Source organism: Elaeis guineensis, chromosome 3 (genome assembly GCF_000442705.2).
Source record: "Elaeis guineensis isolate ETL-2024a chromosome 3, EG11, whole genome shotgun sequence".
In the NCBI taxonomy this organism is placed as follows: domain Eukaryota; kingdom Viridiplantae; phylum Streptophyta; class Magnoliopsida; order Arecales; family Arecaceae; genus Elaeis; species Elaeis guineensis.
The window spans coordinates 103,202,015-103,220,806 of record NC_025995.2 but is presented as its reverse complement, the minus strand read 5'-3'; the positions used below and the strand labels follow the sequence as shown (position 1 = coordinate 103,220,806).

Here is an 18,792-nt window from a genome sequence, read left to right as displayed (position 1 = left end):
CACTGCTGCGATCGTATCCACAGACTAAAGGCGACCGTTGATTTGAGGAGGTTGACCTTCTGGCCCGGCACTGCACAGTATTCTTCCAAAATTCTTCAAAAACCCACTCTATTCTGGATAAAAGTCTGATCTAGTAGCAGACAGTCATCTATAAAAAGAAGATGCGAGATATACTGAACCTCTAGAGCCGGCTCACAAGGATCTCGAACCTGGCCTTGGACTGCGATATGAAGACTATGCGAAAGAACTATTCTCATATTAACGCAGGCAGGCAATTCCCATTTCCCACGCACATATCCTTATGTGCCAAGCGCCATGTGTGCGACTCTCATAGCAAAAGCGAGCGGCAGATGGTCATCTGCAGTTCCCTTTGGGCCTTTCTGGAGCCCGTTTCATTTTTTTTGTGCCTGAGAAAGAAAGAAATTCTTTGTGCACCGTCTGTGATGTAGAAAATCTGACGTTGAGTGCACCACTTTGTCCTATTGGACCACGTAGCGATCGCTTTCCAATGCGTATTTAATGTCCGCAGTTCTATTTTTTCGTTTGAAATTTTGAATGATGAAAATATCCTTCTTAAAAATTATGATACCCCTTCTTAAAAATTATGACATCCCTTCACAAAAATTATGACATCCATTCCCTTCCGAAAAAATTATGATACCCTTCATAGAATTATGATATCCTTTTATAAAAATTATGACAACCCTCCTTCACAGAATTATGGCACCTTTTTATAAAAATTTTGATATCCTTTCATAAAAATTATGACATCCTTTAATAAAAATTATGATACCCTCCTTTACAGAGATGTCATAATTTTTGTGAAAGAATATGATAATTTTTATAAAAAGATATCATAATTTTTAAAAAAAGATGTCATAATTTTTTTCAAAAGGTAAGAGCATCATAATTTTTATGAAAGAATGTTATAATTTTTATAAAAAAATTTTATAATCAAAAGATATGAATATTTTTATCATACAAAATTTTTTAATAAAAAATAATTTATAAATATTAAATATATATTAAAAATAATAATTATATTGATTAATTGATTGAACAAAATGATGTGTCCCATATCAAATTTTCGACGCGACTTGCGTGCGCAAAGAATTTTTCCCTGACGAAGAAAAAACCAACACCCCCCACCCCTCTTTGGGATTATTGGAAAAAAAAAAAAAAAAGGTGCCGGGGGCCGTTGGTTCCTTTGGGATTATTGAAAAAAAAAGGTGATGGTAAACGCAACGGGCAATTCCCATTTCCCACGCACATATCCTTACGCGCCAATCGCCATGTACGCGACTCTGACAGCAAAATCGAGTGGCGGATGGTCGTCCGCGGTCCCCTTCGGGCCTTTCTGGAAGCCGTTTCGTTTCTTTTTGGGCCTGAGAAAAACCCCTCCCCTCACACCGGAGGCCGCTTGGTTCCCGTCGGAGGCCAAGGCGAGAAAGCCAAGGCCGAGCTCGCGATTCCGATGGCCACCGCCGAGACGGAGGAGGATCTGCTTCTCAAGAGCTTTCTCGCCGAGGTCAGCGAAGTCGAGAGAGACAATGAGGTCATCAGGTCTCAATCCCACCCCCTTCTCTCCCTCGTTGTTTCTTGTTTCCTCTCTAAGTTGCCACTGGTTTAGCTTTATCGAAAATCGGTACTTATTTGATTCGAGTTTTATGCCATGTTATTGTAGACATGTAACGACTCCTAAGAAAATTAGTATTTAATCTTTCGAGTGGAAATTTTTAACGGAAGTATGGAGGGAATTTTAGTCGGTGGGGGTTCGAAAGGAAGGTGTCACCCTCAAGTTTCATCGATCATATGAGAATTATATCTTCGGATAGATTTTTTTTTCTTTTTCAATAAATAATTTGGTATGTCGGAGAAACTGAGAATCCGATGATCGAAAGGTTAGGATAGCTGAGCGAGAAAGGATGGTCGACTGAGAATGCTTTGATTGTTCACCCGTTTGATAGGGAGAGTAGAGTCTGGTCTGCTAGGAGATAGGATTTTCCTTTCCCCTTGTATTTGTCTGGATTTCTGTTTCATTATTGGATTCAATAATTATATTTCCTTTCCACAACTTTGAGAATTTGGTGAAGTTTTAGGATAGACGGTCAATAACTACTCTAACACAATATTGAGCGAAGCAAAACAATAGGACGAGAAAACCTGTAAATTAAGAGAATATAAGTAGGCGTTTCTGTAGCATACAGTAGGTGGCCATCTTTTTTTTTTCCCCTGGATTTTCGTGGAATCATAAGATGGCAGTGCACAGGAGAATGCACAACAAAATGGAAGATTATTAATATAATTAAAGCTATTAGCTTTCCATACCAAGATGATTGGAAGAAAGAGAACTTTTAAGAAAATGTCCAAAGAGTAGTCAGAGAAAATTGTCTCCAACAACAAAGAATCAGTTACACCTCAAATAACTGCAAGCCTTGAAAAATTATAGCATCTACTTCAAAAGGACATGCAAGTGTTATTGTTCATATTAACTCAAACATTCTCCAATTTAGGATTATTTTTTTATTTGTGCATTGAAAATTCCAGATTTCCATCACATTGTTTGAGACTGGAAATCCAAATTGTGTAGGCTGTTCTTTTTTTAAGAGTGATATGGTACCAAGCAATCTATCACTTTTGGTCGAACTGTGCTAGAACTAGAGCCCAGCTACTTAGGAAGCAGCACAAGCAAAGTCTCCTCCAAAATTAGAAATAAGGAGATGAAAAATAGCCTTCCGCTGAATAACTCGGAGAACACCCTAAGTCCCCGATTCTTAACATTTATTCTCATTTGATTCCGAATAACTACTTAAACTTTTTGTCAGTGTACGTTCTCCAAATAAGATGCCTTAAATGGGCATACTCAAAATCGACTTATGAATTAGGAGCCTTGAAAGAACGGCTGGAAATGGTCAACCCATGGGCCTCATATATGTTGATTTAGGTTGGGCATACGGGAAATTTTGGATTTTTCCACCCTCTCCTTTGTAAGCAGAGGGGGAGGAGGAGGAAAGGAGGAGGGGGGGGGGGGTGTTGGTGCAGAGAGTAAATCATGCTCTAAGTCCCATTGAACTATTTTTAAGTTGTATACATTTAATATATCATCCATTCTAGTCTTTGGTTCAGCTTATAAATAATATGTATACCACATGGTAGAGGGTCACATATGATCTTTGACACATATGACCATCTGGACATAATCTTTTACGTTTTGCCTCAATAAATTTGCAACTAGGCCCAAATACAATATGCACTTGGCGGATAATCTGTCAGTTCATATTGAATAACTTGGTGCAAACTAGTCTAGTGAACTAACAGACCAGACAGAGATTCATGATGTGGAGAATCTCAATCTTCCAAGATATTTCACCCAATGTTTTTGCTTTCTGACAACCACCTTATGCCATCAAGATGGCACAACTCTAAAGTGGTGTGTCATGAATGTTTAATTATTATGATTTTATCTTGCTTTTTTTTTTTTTTTTTTTTTTTTTTTTTGAAAACTTGCTGAACAATGATTATGCTCCTCAGGATACTTTCATGTTTCAAGTTAAATCCTTTTGAGCATCTAAAGTTACCTTTTGATTCATCAATGGATGATGTGAAGAAGCAATATCGAAAGGTAAAATTACATTTTTGAATTTGATAAACAGCAATTATTGGGAATCCTTTTGATGTCTGATCTTTTCTAAGTTTGCTTAACTTTGTAGTTATCCTTGCTGGTTCACCCTGACAAGTGCAGGCATCCACAAGCAAAGGAGGCTTTTGCAGGTGCTTCAAATTAAATATGCTTCTTCTATATTGGATGGTGGATTGAATTGAAACATAGTTCTGTCTTTGTTGTGTTTAGTGATGTGCTGTTTTATTCCTCCCTCGGTCAATAATCTTTTTCTGTAGTTTCTTGATGGTATGACAATAAATGAGAATTGTTATGAATCAAAAATCAGTAGTAATGGTTTTGATAAGATGAAGTTCTGATTGCCAAAGCTTCTAGAGTTCGTAACAAGAAAATCATCACTCAGTCTTTTGATTCAAAATTCTGTATTATTAGTTTTTTCTTGTTCTAGGTTTATCTGAAGAATTATCAGTTGTTTGTCTTTCAAAAAAGTGGTTTAAGAAGGCTTAGCAATTGCTTCATATTGGAAACTAGTACATTTTGGTATTGGTCCTCTTGCCAAGCGAGTTTTCTAACTTCTTGGTATCCTGTCATTGCCACGACACCTTGTCTCCAAAGCTCCATTTATTTAGAACTTTGCTTGGTGCTACCACTTGCGCCATGTCTAATTAAATCAATCAATATGTGAATCTGAGATCTTAATAATCTAAAATTTTCCCTTCACATTAAACCTTGTTTCTTACGCTCATGGATTTGTCATGCCTTGATTGTGCTCATTGCCAGTTGCACAGCTTGCCCAAAGTTCTAGATTTCACCCATGACATCTTTATTGGTTGTCAACATGCTTTCAGAAAATGTCAAGCTTTACCTAGCAACTTGACATCACTCCCTCCATTTGATCCATGTGGGTATTATGGAATGTGATCCAAGGTTCCTTCCCACTTCAATTCTTAGGCAGCGCCATGTCTGAACCCGAACTTCACCAACAGACCCAGACACTGTCCTAATCATGCCCACTCTCTTTCCATCTGCTCCATTAAAATCATCTCCTCAAATGTTGATATGGTGCTTTCCTGTGTAGGCATGCTACTTGATGCTTGACAGTCAACGCATGCACGCCAACTATGATATCAATGGCCACTTGTGATTCACTTATGACTTAAGCTTTTGTTTTAGCTACTCGTGCTTGTTTATGAAAAAATCATCCTTTGCCCAAATCGTGACTTTTGGGCTGGAACATTCTTTATGATATGAAAAGATATTTGTGCTTAAAATTTGGACAGTCTTGCTCAGAAAGTTTAAGTTAGCAAGCTCTCCAGCATGGTCACACCCCTCCTTCAGTCTTCCAGGTAACACAGCCATGTATTTATTTATTACAAGTGAGGTGAATGTAAGCCTATGATGTGGGTTTTGCCCAAATCCATCACTTAAACGGTCATGAAATGGGCATAGAACAAGTATGGCTCAGTGGTTTTGTGCAACATAAATATGAGTCTGTTGTAGATATTAGAGAAATTTCTTACAGATTTAAAGTATATACTTTTCTTATGTCCAAGATTACTTTATTAGGTCTTAAACTATAATAAGACTTAAACTGTATGATATGACAACTTGAGCGAACTTGGAGGCTTATCCATCTTTGTATGTCTCTTTTCAACTGGATGACAATTAAGCTTGATGTCTGTAATCTTCTTTATTGGTAAGCATTCATGTCAATCTTTTCTCCTCCCTTTCATCCTCTGTATATTTTTTTCAAACCACTTGCCTCTTCAACCTGTTGTTTTCCATAGTATTTTCCCCTTCTTGTGGCTGTTCACTGTTTTTGCTATCCTCAAGCTGTTTTTGCTGTTGTTTGTCCCTTAGATAATTGTGTTAGTGTAAAGCTTAACATCAAAGATTTCCTCTTAAACTCCTCTCATGAGATGTCTTGTTCTGTATATGCTTTATTTCCTGCTCATGCTTTCATAGGACTACCGTGCATATGTTTATTTGGTGTGGAATAGATGAGTTTAGAAGTTACATCCCATGATTTTATCTTAGCCTTTGGATGTTATTTCAACTGAAAATTTGTTTCAATTCAATCCTTCAAATAACCTCTGTAATTCCTATGCTATAGTCAATGTTTTAAATACCAATGCAGTGGACTCACTTAAGTTGTGAATTTGTCATGTGACTACTTGAAGTCTTGAAGAGAAGAATACAGACACCCCCGAAATCACACACTTATGCTCACTTCTCAGTGAAACAAATACAATGCATGGGGATGTGAAGTACGATAATTGTCGACTAATTGGTTGTGTATTCATAGAAAATCATAGAAATTAGTGTTTAAGTGCATGGAATGAACTAAATAACTGCATCAAGTCAGACACCCCTAGCTCTTCCTTTGGTTTCTTTCTTTCTTCCTCTTTTTCCAGCTTGGCTTTTGCCCTCTTTTTTAGTCTTCTGCCCTGTTATTTGCAGAGTGAGCTACCTTTGAGTCTTCTCGATCTCCTTGCTACTTCACGTCTTATGTAGATAAAATTTATGTTTCAGTTGTCAACTCTGTTCCCTTGTTTCAACATTTATTTGCTAATAAATAATACATTTTCCCTTTCTATTTTATTTCTCTTTCTTATGCTGGATCATTTTATAGTTTCATCCCTCTCCCTTTTGATCCAAACATATGCATTTCTATCTGCTAGTTTATATTGTGTGGCTAGCTGTTTTCCATATATCACCTTAGAAACTTTGCATGTTATCTCTCTTTTCTTATGAAGAAAAATAATTTATTTGATGCATTCAATCCACTCAATAGAGTGAGCAGATTTTTAGAAGAATTAGTAGACGTGGCTAGATAATAGATCTGTAGGAACTAAAATATTGAATTATCCACAGTGTTCCTATCTCCAAACCCATATTCACCATCCACCTTCTCATCTTCACTTTAGGTCCTGCCAACATGACATCTAAGTCACAAGTTGTAAATATTCTTTTTTCCTGTTAAGGACTGTTTGGACTTTTGTCAGATTGATCTATGCAGAACCTGAAATTACGGGTTTTATAAAATTGTATGCTTGGTCGATTTGCTTGGACCTGTTCTGGAAATCCTTACTGGTCGGCAAACCTAAAACATGAACATTATAGAAAAGCAGGTCCTAAGCTATTTTTGGTAAAGTTCATGCAGCCACATATGTTCATGCATATCCTGATTGTTCTGGTGATCACATGGCACAATGCGCCTCTAGACACACACATAGGTCAACTGGTCAAGGTATCATGCACATGCCACACAAATATTTATGGGATTTGATGATGATCAATCATATTTGTGATGAGTCACTTCAACATTGACTTTAAAGCGTCTTTTTGAAGATTAGTAAGTTATATGCTGTATGCTTTGTTTATTATATGAGTACTCTAAACTTGGTTATAAGCCATGCATCTTTGGGGCTTTATTTGGATTTTCATCATTTAGTAATAGGTTGATTTCTTCATTGTTTTGGTGACTTGATATCTGATCATGGTTCATCAGGGCATGTTACTTCTTTAGCTTAACGTGTTAGTTTCTTCTGAAATAGGTTCTTGAATAAGTGTAAAGTTTTTTTGTTTTGGGGAAAGTACCGACTGCATAGCCTACATATGCACCCACATACAACCTTTGTATTACATGGTGCCCCAGCTGCCATCATACAGTGGCCACTTTTTGAAACATTGCATATAATCATGTTTTGTAATTTCCTGTTTATCGAAATTCACAAACAATCATCAGTTTGTGCATCTGTTCCCAGAGATGCTTCTTCTTTCCACCAATCACATCCATATTTTCCTCAATAATACTAAGTATCTACCGGTCTACTACTAGATGCTTTCTTCATCTACCTTCATATTTGTGGTTAACTGTTGATTGAGTAAACTGAAAAGCATAATAAATCTCTATCACATAGTGATGGCATTTTGCATGAAGTATGTTCATTTTTGCTTTCGAAAGCACGAGGCATGCAATCATTTCTTCTCCTGCGACTGAAGTTTGGTGCGTTTTAATTATAGCATTAGAAATCTGTGGCTACAATATCAGTATTTTTTGGTTTTCTTAGTCAAACAACATCTTGCTCCAAATTTTATGACTTTGTAACATTCAAATATGTGGTGGCTAATGTGTTATTTTTCTCTCCCTACATTATTTGAAAGGGGCTTTTCTTGGCCACTTCTGTTCAGTTCCTTTTCATTTATATTTTTTTAAAATGTTATTTATGAATTTTTTTTTTTTTTTTGCCTTCCCATAGCATTGGCAAAAGCCCAGCAGTTACTACTTGATCCACAGGAAAGGGAATACCTTCTTAATCAAATAAATGCTGCAAAAGGTTCGCACATAAATCTCCATGCTTATGCTTCCTTCTCCTTTGATTATGTATTATCTTTTCTACTAGCAATTTCACTACGTTGTTCAAAGACAGTCAAGACATTAGATAACTTTTTTGGAATTGCCATGCTTCTTTGAAAAGTGGCGGCCCTGCTGGTGTGCTAAATTTCCATCCACAACTGCACACAACCATGGTAAAATGTTTGTCTTTAAGGCTGTGTAGCTTCATTATCTTGTATAACGTCTGTTCTATATCTCGTATGCTTGGCATACAGAGGCAATTTATCCCTATTGGAGAACATTGTTTTTATGCTTATCATATATTGCCTCTCAGATTAATGGTTTAAAATTTACCTTTTAGACATACCCCTTATCAATTTTGTCAAGTACTGCCATGCTTTAGCAGCAAGTGATTTAGGCGTTGTTGTTTTTAAATTTTTCTGCTCTTCATTACTCTTTTTGGAATTGATTTTATGAGTCCTCTGTTTATTTTCTTTTATACCACTGGAACAACTGTATTTGCATGCTGTACTATCAGATAGAATAATGTATACTTTTTCATTATAAACTACAGAAGAACTAAGGATGCAGAGGACGAAACAGTTGAAGAAAGATAGTGCTTCTAAAACAAAGGCACTGGTTGATGAGGTAAAGTGAGGTGTTTCATTCATTTTTTGCCATATCTTTGGGCTAGGGCATTTATATATGGAGCAATTCTTTGCAAACATATTTTTTATTTATTGTCAATGTATCTGATGTTCAAGCTTGAAAATTTTGCTTCTTATTATTGGTTGATTGAATATTTGCCCTCAGGCATCAAAAATCCCTTTGTTTATTGAAGGTCATGTTACTTAATTTTTAACTAACACCCTTTATATTTAGAATTGAATATAGACTAAAGCCATTTGTTCATTGTTTTGTCTTGGGAGTATTCTATATTTGGAATTTATTATTGTATGAACCTAAGAGACACATTCTTTATGATTTTTGAGAATCCTTATTTCTTTGTCTATGACTTCCTTCTTTGAATATTAACTTTGTTTAATTTAATTAGCTCTGTAGGATTGAATATGGAGTTATATTTTCACATATTTGAAAGAGTCTAGGTCAGTCAGAGGTGCAACCAGCTTGTACTATGAAACAAACTTAAGTGTTGATTCAGTGACTGCAATAGTTCATTTAAAACTCTACTCGTGCTCGAGCTTCCAGCGAGATGGATGACTGAGCAAACTCTACAATCTCTTATTATTTGAGATAAGATGCTGTGTATGTGTTAAGGTTTTTGAAATTCCTAATTTTGAGGGTGGTATGAAAATCTAATAGTATCAATGAACTGCTTGTGAAAAACTAATTGAGTGACTTTGTATTAAATCTATCGCCTGGTCATCTAGGCAACTGCTCAGGACCATTACCTGAGATTGCCTGAGATGAGATATTTGACCACATTTAGTGGATCCAATTGAGTTTTGTCTGAGCACATTCAGAACTCGCTCTATTGTTATAGCATGTACATTGCTTCACTAAGTCAGCATCATCGAGAAGTCTAATTATTCAAAGTGTTCATAAAATTGGTAGCACTGAGGAATAGTTCTGTATGCTTATATATGGCATTCCTGTAATATATAAGTTACATGCATTCTCTAGACGTGCATGCATTATTTATTCAAGTTTTAATTCTCATGTTACATTAGAGTGTTTGCTATATATCGAGCTATGTTTAATTGAATATGCAACATATTAAAAGAAAATCAATGCCATTAAGTTGCTCAAGTAGGAGAATCAATTACTGTTGGACTGTTGGAAGTGTCAAGATAAATCTAATAGGCCTCATTGCTTGGCGCAATGTTCAAAAGTTAGACTGACAGGCACAATGTTCAAAAGGTCCTAGGGCAACCACTTGATGTGGGGGGAAAAAACAAATGTTAGGTTTGTCCCCAGTGTGCCCCTCCCAAGAACCCAGATTGCTGGGACTATTATGGGGTAATGTAATTCTTTTCTATAAAAATCTAATGATGTTCTTTATGTCATTTTCAATTTTGCTAATGTTGTTTAATTTCCCCTTCTTTTTTACTGTTAATTTTCTCTTCATGCATGCATATATCTGAATTAAATTGAAGTTTTTATATTGAGGATATGAATAAATAAAACATGTTTCTGATGGTTAAAATTTGAGCTTGCATATTTTTTTTCCTCTAAATATTACTTTAGAAATGTTGAATGAGAGAATGAGATTAGAACCTAAACTCTGACCAAAAGGAGTTTCTGACTGCTATATGTAGGGAAAATATGTGCAGCAGTATGAGAAATCAGAAGAATTCCAGCAGCAATTGAAAATGAAAGTGCGTGAAATTTTAACTCAGCAAGAGTGGCGTCGGAGGAAAATGCAGAGGAGGGTCTGCTAGATTCTTATTTCAATGTTCCTTTTCCTCATTTCTGTTAACAATTAACGATAGTTAATGGATTGTTAAACATCTTCAAAATGCAATTTTACATTGAGTAGATATCGGAAGAGGAAGGAAGACTAAAGAAGGAAGAAGAAGAGACCAAGGAGATGTGGAAAAGGAAGCGTGAGCATGAAGAACAGTGGGAAGAAACAAGAGATCAGCGAGTATGCTTGCTTTTTTTTTTAACTTTTAACAGGATTCTTCTTGTAAACAAGTTCATTAAACTGACTTGCAATCAATAGAAATCTGGAGCTTGCAAATTTACTATTCTAAATGTAGTCTAAACTTTAATGTTTGTTATAGTCGTAGAGCAATTACAACCCAAGGTATTGCTGAGTACCACCACAAGCGAGTTCATGCTAACCTTTAGGGAACTAGTTTATCTTGTCTTGCTTCCGAGCACATACATAAGTATTCAAATATTCTGTGTGTATCATATGTTACTTTTTTCATTCAGTCTAATTACAAACATATCTTTTATAGGAACTGCCTCTATGATCTCTCTTAAAAGTATCTCTGTCTTCGGTCCCATTTTTTGTTTGGCTGCATCTGATACCGTTAGAATCTCAGGTCAACCTATGGCAGCTGACGGAGTCTCCAGATGCCTTCTTCTTTGATATTTTATTAAATGTTAAAGCTACAGTCTACAAAATTAGAGGCGAACTCTACATCTTACCATGTCTGAGATTTCACTTGTTGACCTTTTAATAAAACTATTCTACATCTTGAACATGTAGAATGTTACTTTTTCCTGAACATTTAGCTTTCATGGGTGCTGGAAATATGGTTGCTTTTATTAAGATTGTGCTTATCAATATGAGAGATGCCTTCAATGGGAAATAACATAAAATATAGAGTTGAATATTCTGTTAAATGCTTATTTACAGCTCTCTTCTTTTAATTTTCAAAGGATGTAGCTTTGGCACTTGGAGGATATATGAAAATTACTTACAGGAAGCAGCATAATATTGGAATCAGTGGGAGTCCCAAGAGCTGATGACATAAAATATATGTAATATGAAGCAACATAATATGATGACAAAAAATATATTAACCAAGTTTGCATATTCGATGGATTGCATTATGTTTATTCATTGTCATGTCGCTGTTTTCCATGGATCTTTGATTAAAATTACATTTAAATTTGAATACAACAAACCTAGTAATCATAGCAGATTGTGGAACTTGTGCTTCACCCTGCTGTTTCATCCGCATCCCGTTTACCTGATTTAGTTGTATCTACAGGTTTCCAGCTGGAGAGATTTCATGAAGACTGGAAAGAAGGTAAGAAAGATAATGCATATTAGCTCTGGATAAATTGGTGACTGGCATGGCGGAATACTTTTTCTGAAAAAAAAAAAGTTCCATCTTGTTTCCTAGGGTAAAAAAGGAGAGATTCGACCCCCGAAGCTCAAAACAGAAGATCCAAACAAATCTTATGTGCAGAGGCCAGTGAAGAGAGGATGAATTACAATCAACACTGCTGCGCCACTTGACTTAAAATGAGTGAACAAATTTATCAAATATTTTTTGTTAGAGCGATTTTGTGGTTAAAGGCAGGTCATGGAGTTGGGCTTGCTGGAATTACATCCTTTGTATTACTACAGAGTTGGTAGGATTCTACATTTGGCCTCATTGTACAACGCTAAGAAAAATATTTTACGTTAGTACATTCGTATTGGATATTTAATTGGAACAAGGTGATGACACATTTTGCTAAGAATGATCCTCCAATCCTGCTTGAATCCCGTATGTTCCATGTTTTTCCTGATCATGTGCTTGGGTCAAAGGTCTCATTCTCTATTCTAGCGTTGGTTATCCACTGTCTGCTAGCAGTTCAGATTCTCCCTTGATGGCCGTGATTGGATGGGTCCCAGTCACATGCTGCCCATCCTTATGTGTAGCATGGGGCTTAGCTTATCGCAGTTGTCGTGCCAATTACGAACAGCCACGATTGGAGAACCGACCCTCTCCAGTTCAGGTATGAACACTCCAGATTCATCAAGTTTATCCCAGTTTGTCTGAACTGTGAAGACTGGCGATTCCGAAGTCAGAATAGCATGTTTGTCATCTATTCTCGAATAAAGACGAGACAACTAATGCTATCTCACCTCTTATCTGCTTCAAGGTCTTATCTGTAGCTAATCCTGGCACCAGGGCGGCTAAACTGGAATACTCCAGAGCAAGGCCTTGTCCAGTGTAAAGCGATGATGGTATGACTCGTGTGGGGAATGCTGCTGCATTCAGACAGCAGTAAATCATGGTCTAATAAATAAAGAAGTAAACGAACACCCTGCTTGGAGTCCGTTAACTCGTTTCGGCCCTCGGTGGATCCGAATTAGACCTGTGAAAGAGGAGGGGGCCCCCTTGATGATTGGGGCCAGTCCTACAGCCGCCCCAACCAAAACGTAGCCATACCCTTCATGGCTGCTGTTCTGGACAAAAGGTGGGGCCTGGTGCAACAAAGTCAGTCTACTAACAATAATGTTAGCTGTGAGAAAAAGAATAACGGAAGCACTTTGCTGCCCAGTGGTTGTTTTATGAGGTATTGTATGTGGGAGGTTATGTCAGTATCTTTTTTTTTAAAAAAAAAGCCAAAACTACTATAAGGTACAAAGTATGGTCTCTCGGTTCAGTTGTTTGATGGAAGGAATACATCATGTCCAAGGTTTCGCGTCAGAAAACTGTTTCCGATGAGAAATTGGTCCATAGTTTTAAGAACACTGTTTCTGAGAGAGAATCGAATCGCTAGCTAGCCGGACTTCGATTATGGTATTGGAATATTGGGATAGCGAACGTCTCTTTCTATCAACATAAAATAATCTGGAAGAAGGCTGGTGTTAATAATATTTTATTTAGGCTTAATCTCTGTTCCGTGCATGTCTGGCTATCATTTTCCTCCCTCGAGATAGGCGTGACAAATATTAAAAACGGAGATACGAAGCAAATGGCCTTCTAATCATTGGACATGACACGGAGAAGACAAACTTCATCTCGGCTGTCGGCACACCATTAGCACGTGTACACCATGACACTCAGCATCTAGAAAAATTGCCTAGATTCCAATCAAATAGTAGTGCTCACTAAAATTGCATATTAGGAGAGCTAATGGCAGATGAGTGATAAGAGAGAGTATCACCCTTTAAAATTTTGAATAAAATTCTTAATTTATTTTTATTATATCGAACTTAATTCCTATCTGAATTATTTTTCATTAAATTTAATTTAGTGAGTACTGAGCTCAATTAGTTGGAACTTCTACATTGAAAGCTCGCCCTCGGAAGAGTCCAAAGTGCAAATTGCAGCTACTTCTGTCTTGATTCAAAATTTTGAGATTTAGAATGTAAAGAATATCTTGGGAGACGTCCATTCTTTGAAAAGAGAAGTACGGCATATTCGTAGCATAAGGTGCTAAAACAACTGTTGGACAGGTACAGCATATTACATATTTTTTTTGCGTTTCTGAGCATCAAAAGAGTGGAAACAACTGTTGGTCATGTACAATATTCGTAGTATAAGGTGCTGAAAGGTGCATTATCAACTTGTTCAAGAGAAAAGGTACTACATCAAAATTAGACTGTTGTGGCTCAAACAAGCTAGCTTCAGCTTTACATATCCAAGCCAAAAATAAATTTGAGTCAACTTAACTTTAGCATGGAAAGGATTGGAGGTGGCCTGGTCCTTGCCTCGATTCGGATGATGAAGCTTTTCTTAATGGGACAGAAGTAAAGTTGATAAATAGGCATGGTAAAAGAATTGCAGGGGTCAGGTTTGGTTTGGGCGGACTTTATCTTCTGCCGGACTTGTAGGCTCAATAAATAATTCAGCTAACCTAGTAGGTTACTAGTGACTTTGATTAATAACCTGCTGGTTGACTCTGCTTACCAAAAAGGCCTCCTTGCTAACTCCTCAAGCTTTGATCACCACCCAAGACGCTATCCACTTATTTCCCCCCTTTCAAAACACAAACGAAAGTTAATAATAATCATCATTTATGAGATTATCGGCACATTCTTTGAAAAAACTTGATAGATTTCATGTATCCGACGGAGATCCTTCGATGTTTAAGTCAGAGAAAGAGTTGGTGAACAGTAGATAAAAATATTTTGAATGACAGAGTCTTAGCCCAGAATTGCCTTACCCGTGCTGTTCATTTACCTCTCTTTTATAGATGATTCTGATGTAACCATTGAATACGTGGTCCCGCTTTTTATGGCGCTAAATTATCGGACCATAATCGTGGAGTTAGTGGGCTGTTTATTCCTATTAATGATCGTGACACATAGTCGATAACTGTTCATAACGGTTAGGATGTGTTGAGCAGATAGGCCGAGTATATGTCGGTAATACTGATAAATCAGTAGTAGACTCAAATGACCATCGACTGATAACTCTGATATGTTGATGGTCTTCGATCGAGAGTTAACCAAATTGTTAGTTGATGGTTGATAGTAGCCGACTGTAGGTCGGTTCACCGATCGTAAGCTGGCGTAATGTGTTCATGCGGCCGATGTAGAGTCGGAGTTAGGGGTCGGTTGACTTATCCCAACAGTTGCCCCTCACTCCCAAGTCTAAGGTGATCCGACGTGTATATTATCACGTGGTCTGTCACGTTGGACGAAGAGAATCGTCACGTGTTGCCTTGAGCCCCAACTTGACTGTTAGTCTTTTTAGAATACGAGAGTTCTCCAGCTGTTTTATCATTTCGATAGCTGCAGAATCATTATTGGGTTGTCATTTCGATAGGACAATTTGGTACCAAACGTCGTTGTAGAAAAATAATTCAGCACCAGAGGATACGATTCTGACTAGTAGATCTTGGCCACGTATCCGAACATCATTGGGTTGGAACTATTCACACGGATAACGGTGAGGTGGCACGATCAGGAATAGGTACGTCGAACCACCCGACCAATTGTTGGTCCGGATGTTGCCACATAACGTCATCTAATGAGATTTCGATTCGACCACCTTCATCTAGACCATTGATGGATCCTATATATAGCATTGCTTTCAGCCAAACTTTTACTTTGCATTTTGTCACCATTCTCTGTTGCGAAAGCTCTGTCGGAAGGTCGCCCCAGTACCAAAGGGCTCCAGGGTCCCTTCTTCGCTTCCTTTTTAGCTTTCAGGTCCAGTTTTTCATCCTTTGAATTCATCTTCCCTTTTTGTTTTAGGGTCTTATTTAGTTTTCATCCTTTTATGATTAGGGCTTCTTTTAGTCAGGATAGTCGGTCGAAAAATCCAACCGACGAATCTCCTTCGGATCCGAAAGTGGAAGCTTCTTTTCTAGTCGGACCTAATGTTGAGCTACTCTGAGAGCAGTATCGTATCCCGGAGCTATATCAGCTGTTCGCTCCTGACTCCGATGGTTGGGTGAACTTTCTTCCTCTGAGTCAGGTTGCTTTCTACGTCGAAGACCTTCGGACCGATCTTCGATTTTTGATTTCGGAGTTCATTCGAAATTTGCTTGACTATTACAGTCTTTGCCCTGCTCAGCTGTTACCAAATTTGGTCCGACTGATAATTAGTTTTGCTTTGCTGTGTCGGTTAATATCGATCGAATCTCGTCCTTCTCTTTTTCAAACCTTCTTTATTCTTCGTCCCCATCCTAAGGTCAAGAGTTGGTGGTTCTTCAACCCAAAAAAAGGTATTTTCTTCATTACCGATCTTCCATCATCCATTCATGGATGAAAGAACCGATTCTTTTTTATTTCCTCTTCTCTTTCCTGGGGCTTTCCTTCATGCTGGGATGATCCAAGGACCGGCCCCAACGAAAACAGTCAGGTAGAGGTCGACAATTGGGAGAATTTTTACTAACTGAAAGATATGACAGTACCATCACAGAGAGAGTTGATGATCGAACAAGCTCTCTACGATGTCGGTCTTAGTTCGGTCACTTTCTTAGGTATATCTTAGTTGATCACTTTTATTTATTTTTTTTTTTTCTGAACTATACTGACTTTTTTATTCTGATTGCAGCTATGCAGTCGAGGACACGAGTATCGACCGTCGATATTCATCAGCATGCTGTCAAAAAGAAGGTAGCATTCGAAGCTGGATCCTCCCGACCGTCGAAGAGGGGTTGAGCAGCTGCTTCATCAGCACCGGTGAGGGAATCCGATGCACTGTTGGTGTTGGTTCTTGAGCCAATTTTGACGTTGTCGGCCCCTACAATGCTCCCAGAGGTGCCGTCCATTGAAGTTGGGGCAGCAGAAGACAAAGTTGCGACAGTACCATCGACAGCTCTACCAGCTGAAGTTCGGACCGTGATGAAGGTCGCGGTCGAGCAATCGACTGCTGCACCGATCGTTCCTCCAGCGGAACCATCATAAGAGTAGTCGAGCTCTAATTTCCCTGCATTCTCAAGTGCAGGGCTGCTAATAGGAGATCGGGGGAAGGTGCTGGCAACTTCGACAGATGACGGATCATCGGTAGGCCACTCGATTCTGTTCGACATCTGAGTTTCTGAGAGTGAGTCGGCCTTGGCCAATCTGGCATTAGCCAAGCGGCTCATCCAAGCTGCTTTTCTCTCCGCTGATCGGGAGAGCAGAAAGAACCGAACTGTAACCAAAATGTTCGCTTCTTTCTACCCAATGATATTCGGGGTAAGTTCTTCAACATATATATATATGTATCTGATCTGATCTGGCTTGGTTCGTCTTTTGTTTTCAGTGGACACATGACATGCATGATGTAGAGGTCGGTTATCAGAAGATTGCCGACTTTCGTCAGTCATGGATGGACAGAGTGGTGGCCGTCAATGCTGAGAAGATGGCTGCCCTCGAGCAACTTCAGGCGGCAATCGAGCAGGAGGTGAAGCTTCGAGAGAAAGTCTCCCGTCTGACCATCGATCTTCAATCTTCTGGAGCCGAACTTGGTCGGCTCGTCAGAATATCTTGTCTCTTGAATCGTGAGTCAAGAGCAAGAAGTATTTTATCCACCGACTTTGACAAGAATGGGATGGCTGCATTAAAAAACTCGAAGCCAAATGTGGAAGACATCGGGCCACCCTGAAAAGGTTGGCACTGACCGATGATGAGTTGGCTTCTGCAAAAGCTGATGCAGAGTTGGCGAAAGTAGAAGCAGAGTCAGCAAGGGAAGCTTTGAACCATGCTATTGAGGACTTCAAGAACTTTGAAGAGTTTAAGGAAGAAATCCTCGAAGATGGGTTCACTTCTTATTGTGTCGGGTATGAGAACGGTCAAGATGCGGTCGGAAAGCTATATCCGAATTTGGATTTGAGCAGCATCATTCCTCCTGTCCCAAAAGATGGAGCTGTCGAAGAAGAAGCTGCACCGATTGAAGATGCTGCACTGACTGTTGAAGACGGTGCACCGACTGCACCAGAAGACATTCCAGTCACTGATGCTATGCCAGAGCAAGGAGATGGCGACGACTAGTGATCGGTGTAGTGTTTTTGTCTTCTTTTGTAATCAAAAATTTTTGTAATCAGACTTCAGTCTAATTTTGTAATCTTCTTTTCAATAAATGAAAGAATTTGTCTAAGTACCAACTCTCTTTTCTGTATTTGCAATGTCATTGCATTACTATTTAACCACTGAATATTGATCGGCAAGCCGAACATACTTGTAGGATTCCTCCGTTAGTCGAATGTTAATAGACATTATTTTTTAGGTATTAGGATAAATGATAATAAGCCAAATATCCTTCAATCGACCGTAGTCAAATTAGTATGTCTAGTTATTTGATAATCGATAACAAGCCGAATATCCTTCGACCGACCGTAACCAAATCGGTATAATTTCAATTCGATCTAGATCGTATTGGCATAGTATTTCACTTAGTTAGAACTAAGTCAGTATAATAGTTGTTCGACTAGAGTCGATTTTTTTAGTGAAAAGCTGAGATATAGTCAGTACCAAGATATAGTCGGTATTTTGACTTTTACAGTGAAAGTCAAAATATAGTCGATACATCAGTTTTTACAGTGAAAAATTGAAATATAGTCGATAGAAATTGATCGTCCATTTATCAGTCTAAACTCACTTTGTAGTTGGTCGATGCTTTTGTGATTTTGAAATTCAATATTTTATTCTGAATATTGTACATATGAACAGCTTTATTGATAATATATCTTTAGGTTGTCGATATTTCACATTCGAAGAATAGCTGCTCCCTCAAAGATTTTCAGCTAAAATACATCCGATCTAAGTGTTTCGATTATTCTGTAAGACCCTTCCCAATTCAGAGATAATTTTCTCTAATCCAGATGTCTTGAAACTTCAATTTTTTTTAGGATCAGGTCTCCTGAATGGAAGACCTTCAGCTTAACTTTTACATTATAATATCGAGCTACTCTTTGCCGATATGCTATCATCTGAAGTTGAGCTTGTTGTCGGACTTCTCGAAGTAGATCTAGATCAGCT

General features: G+C 38.0%; 1 protein-coding gene across 1 annotated transcript; it reads left to right on the top strand.

The window, feature by feature from the left end:
* Nucleotides 1-1,300: 1,300 nt before the first annotated feature.
* LOC105041312 (J domain-containing protein spf31) lies at nucleotides 1,301-12,125 on the top strand. Its single transcript, XM_010918230.4, has 9 exons — nucleotides 1,301-1,563; nucleotides 3,532-3,622; nucleotides 3,711-3,771; nucleotides 7,882-7,959; nucleotides 8,533-8,606; nucleotides 10,238-10,351; nucleotides 10,459-10,566; nucleotides 11,648-11,686; nucleotides 11,783-12,125. The coding sequence occupies exons 1-9, from the start codon at nucleotides 1,328-1,330 to the stop codon at nucleotides 11,867-11,869; spliced, it is 888 nt and encodes a 295-aa protein (XP_010916532.1). The 5' UTR covers nucleotides 1,301-1,327; the 3' UTR covers nucleotides 11,870-12,125.
* Nucleotides 12,126-18,792: the final 6,667 nt, after the last annotated feature.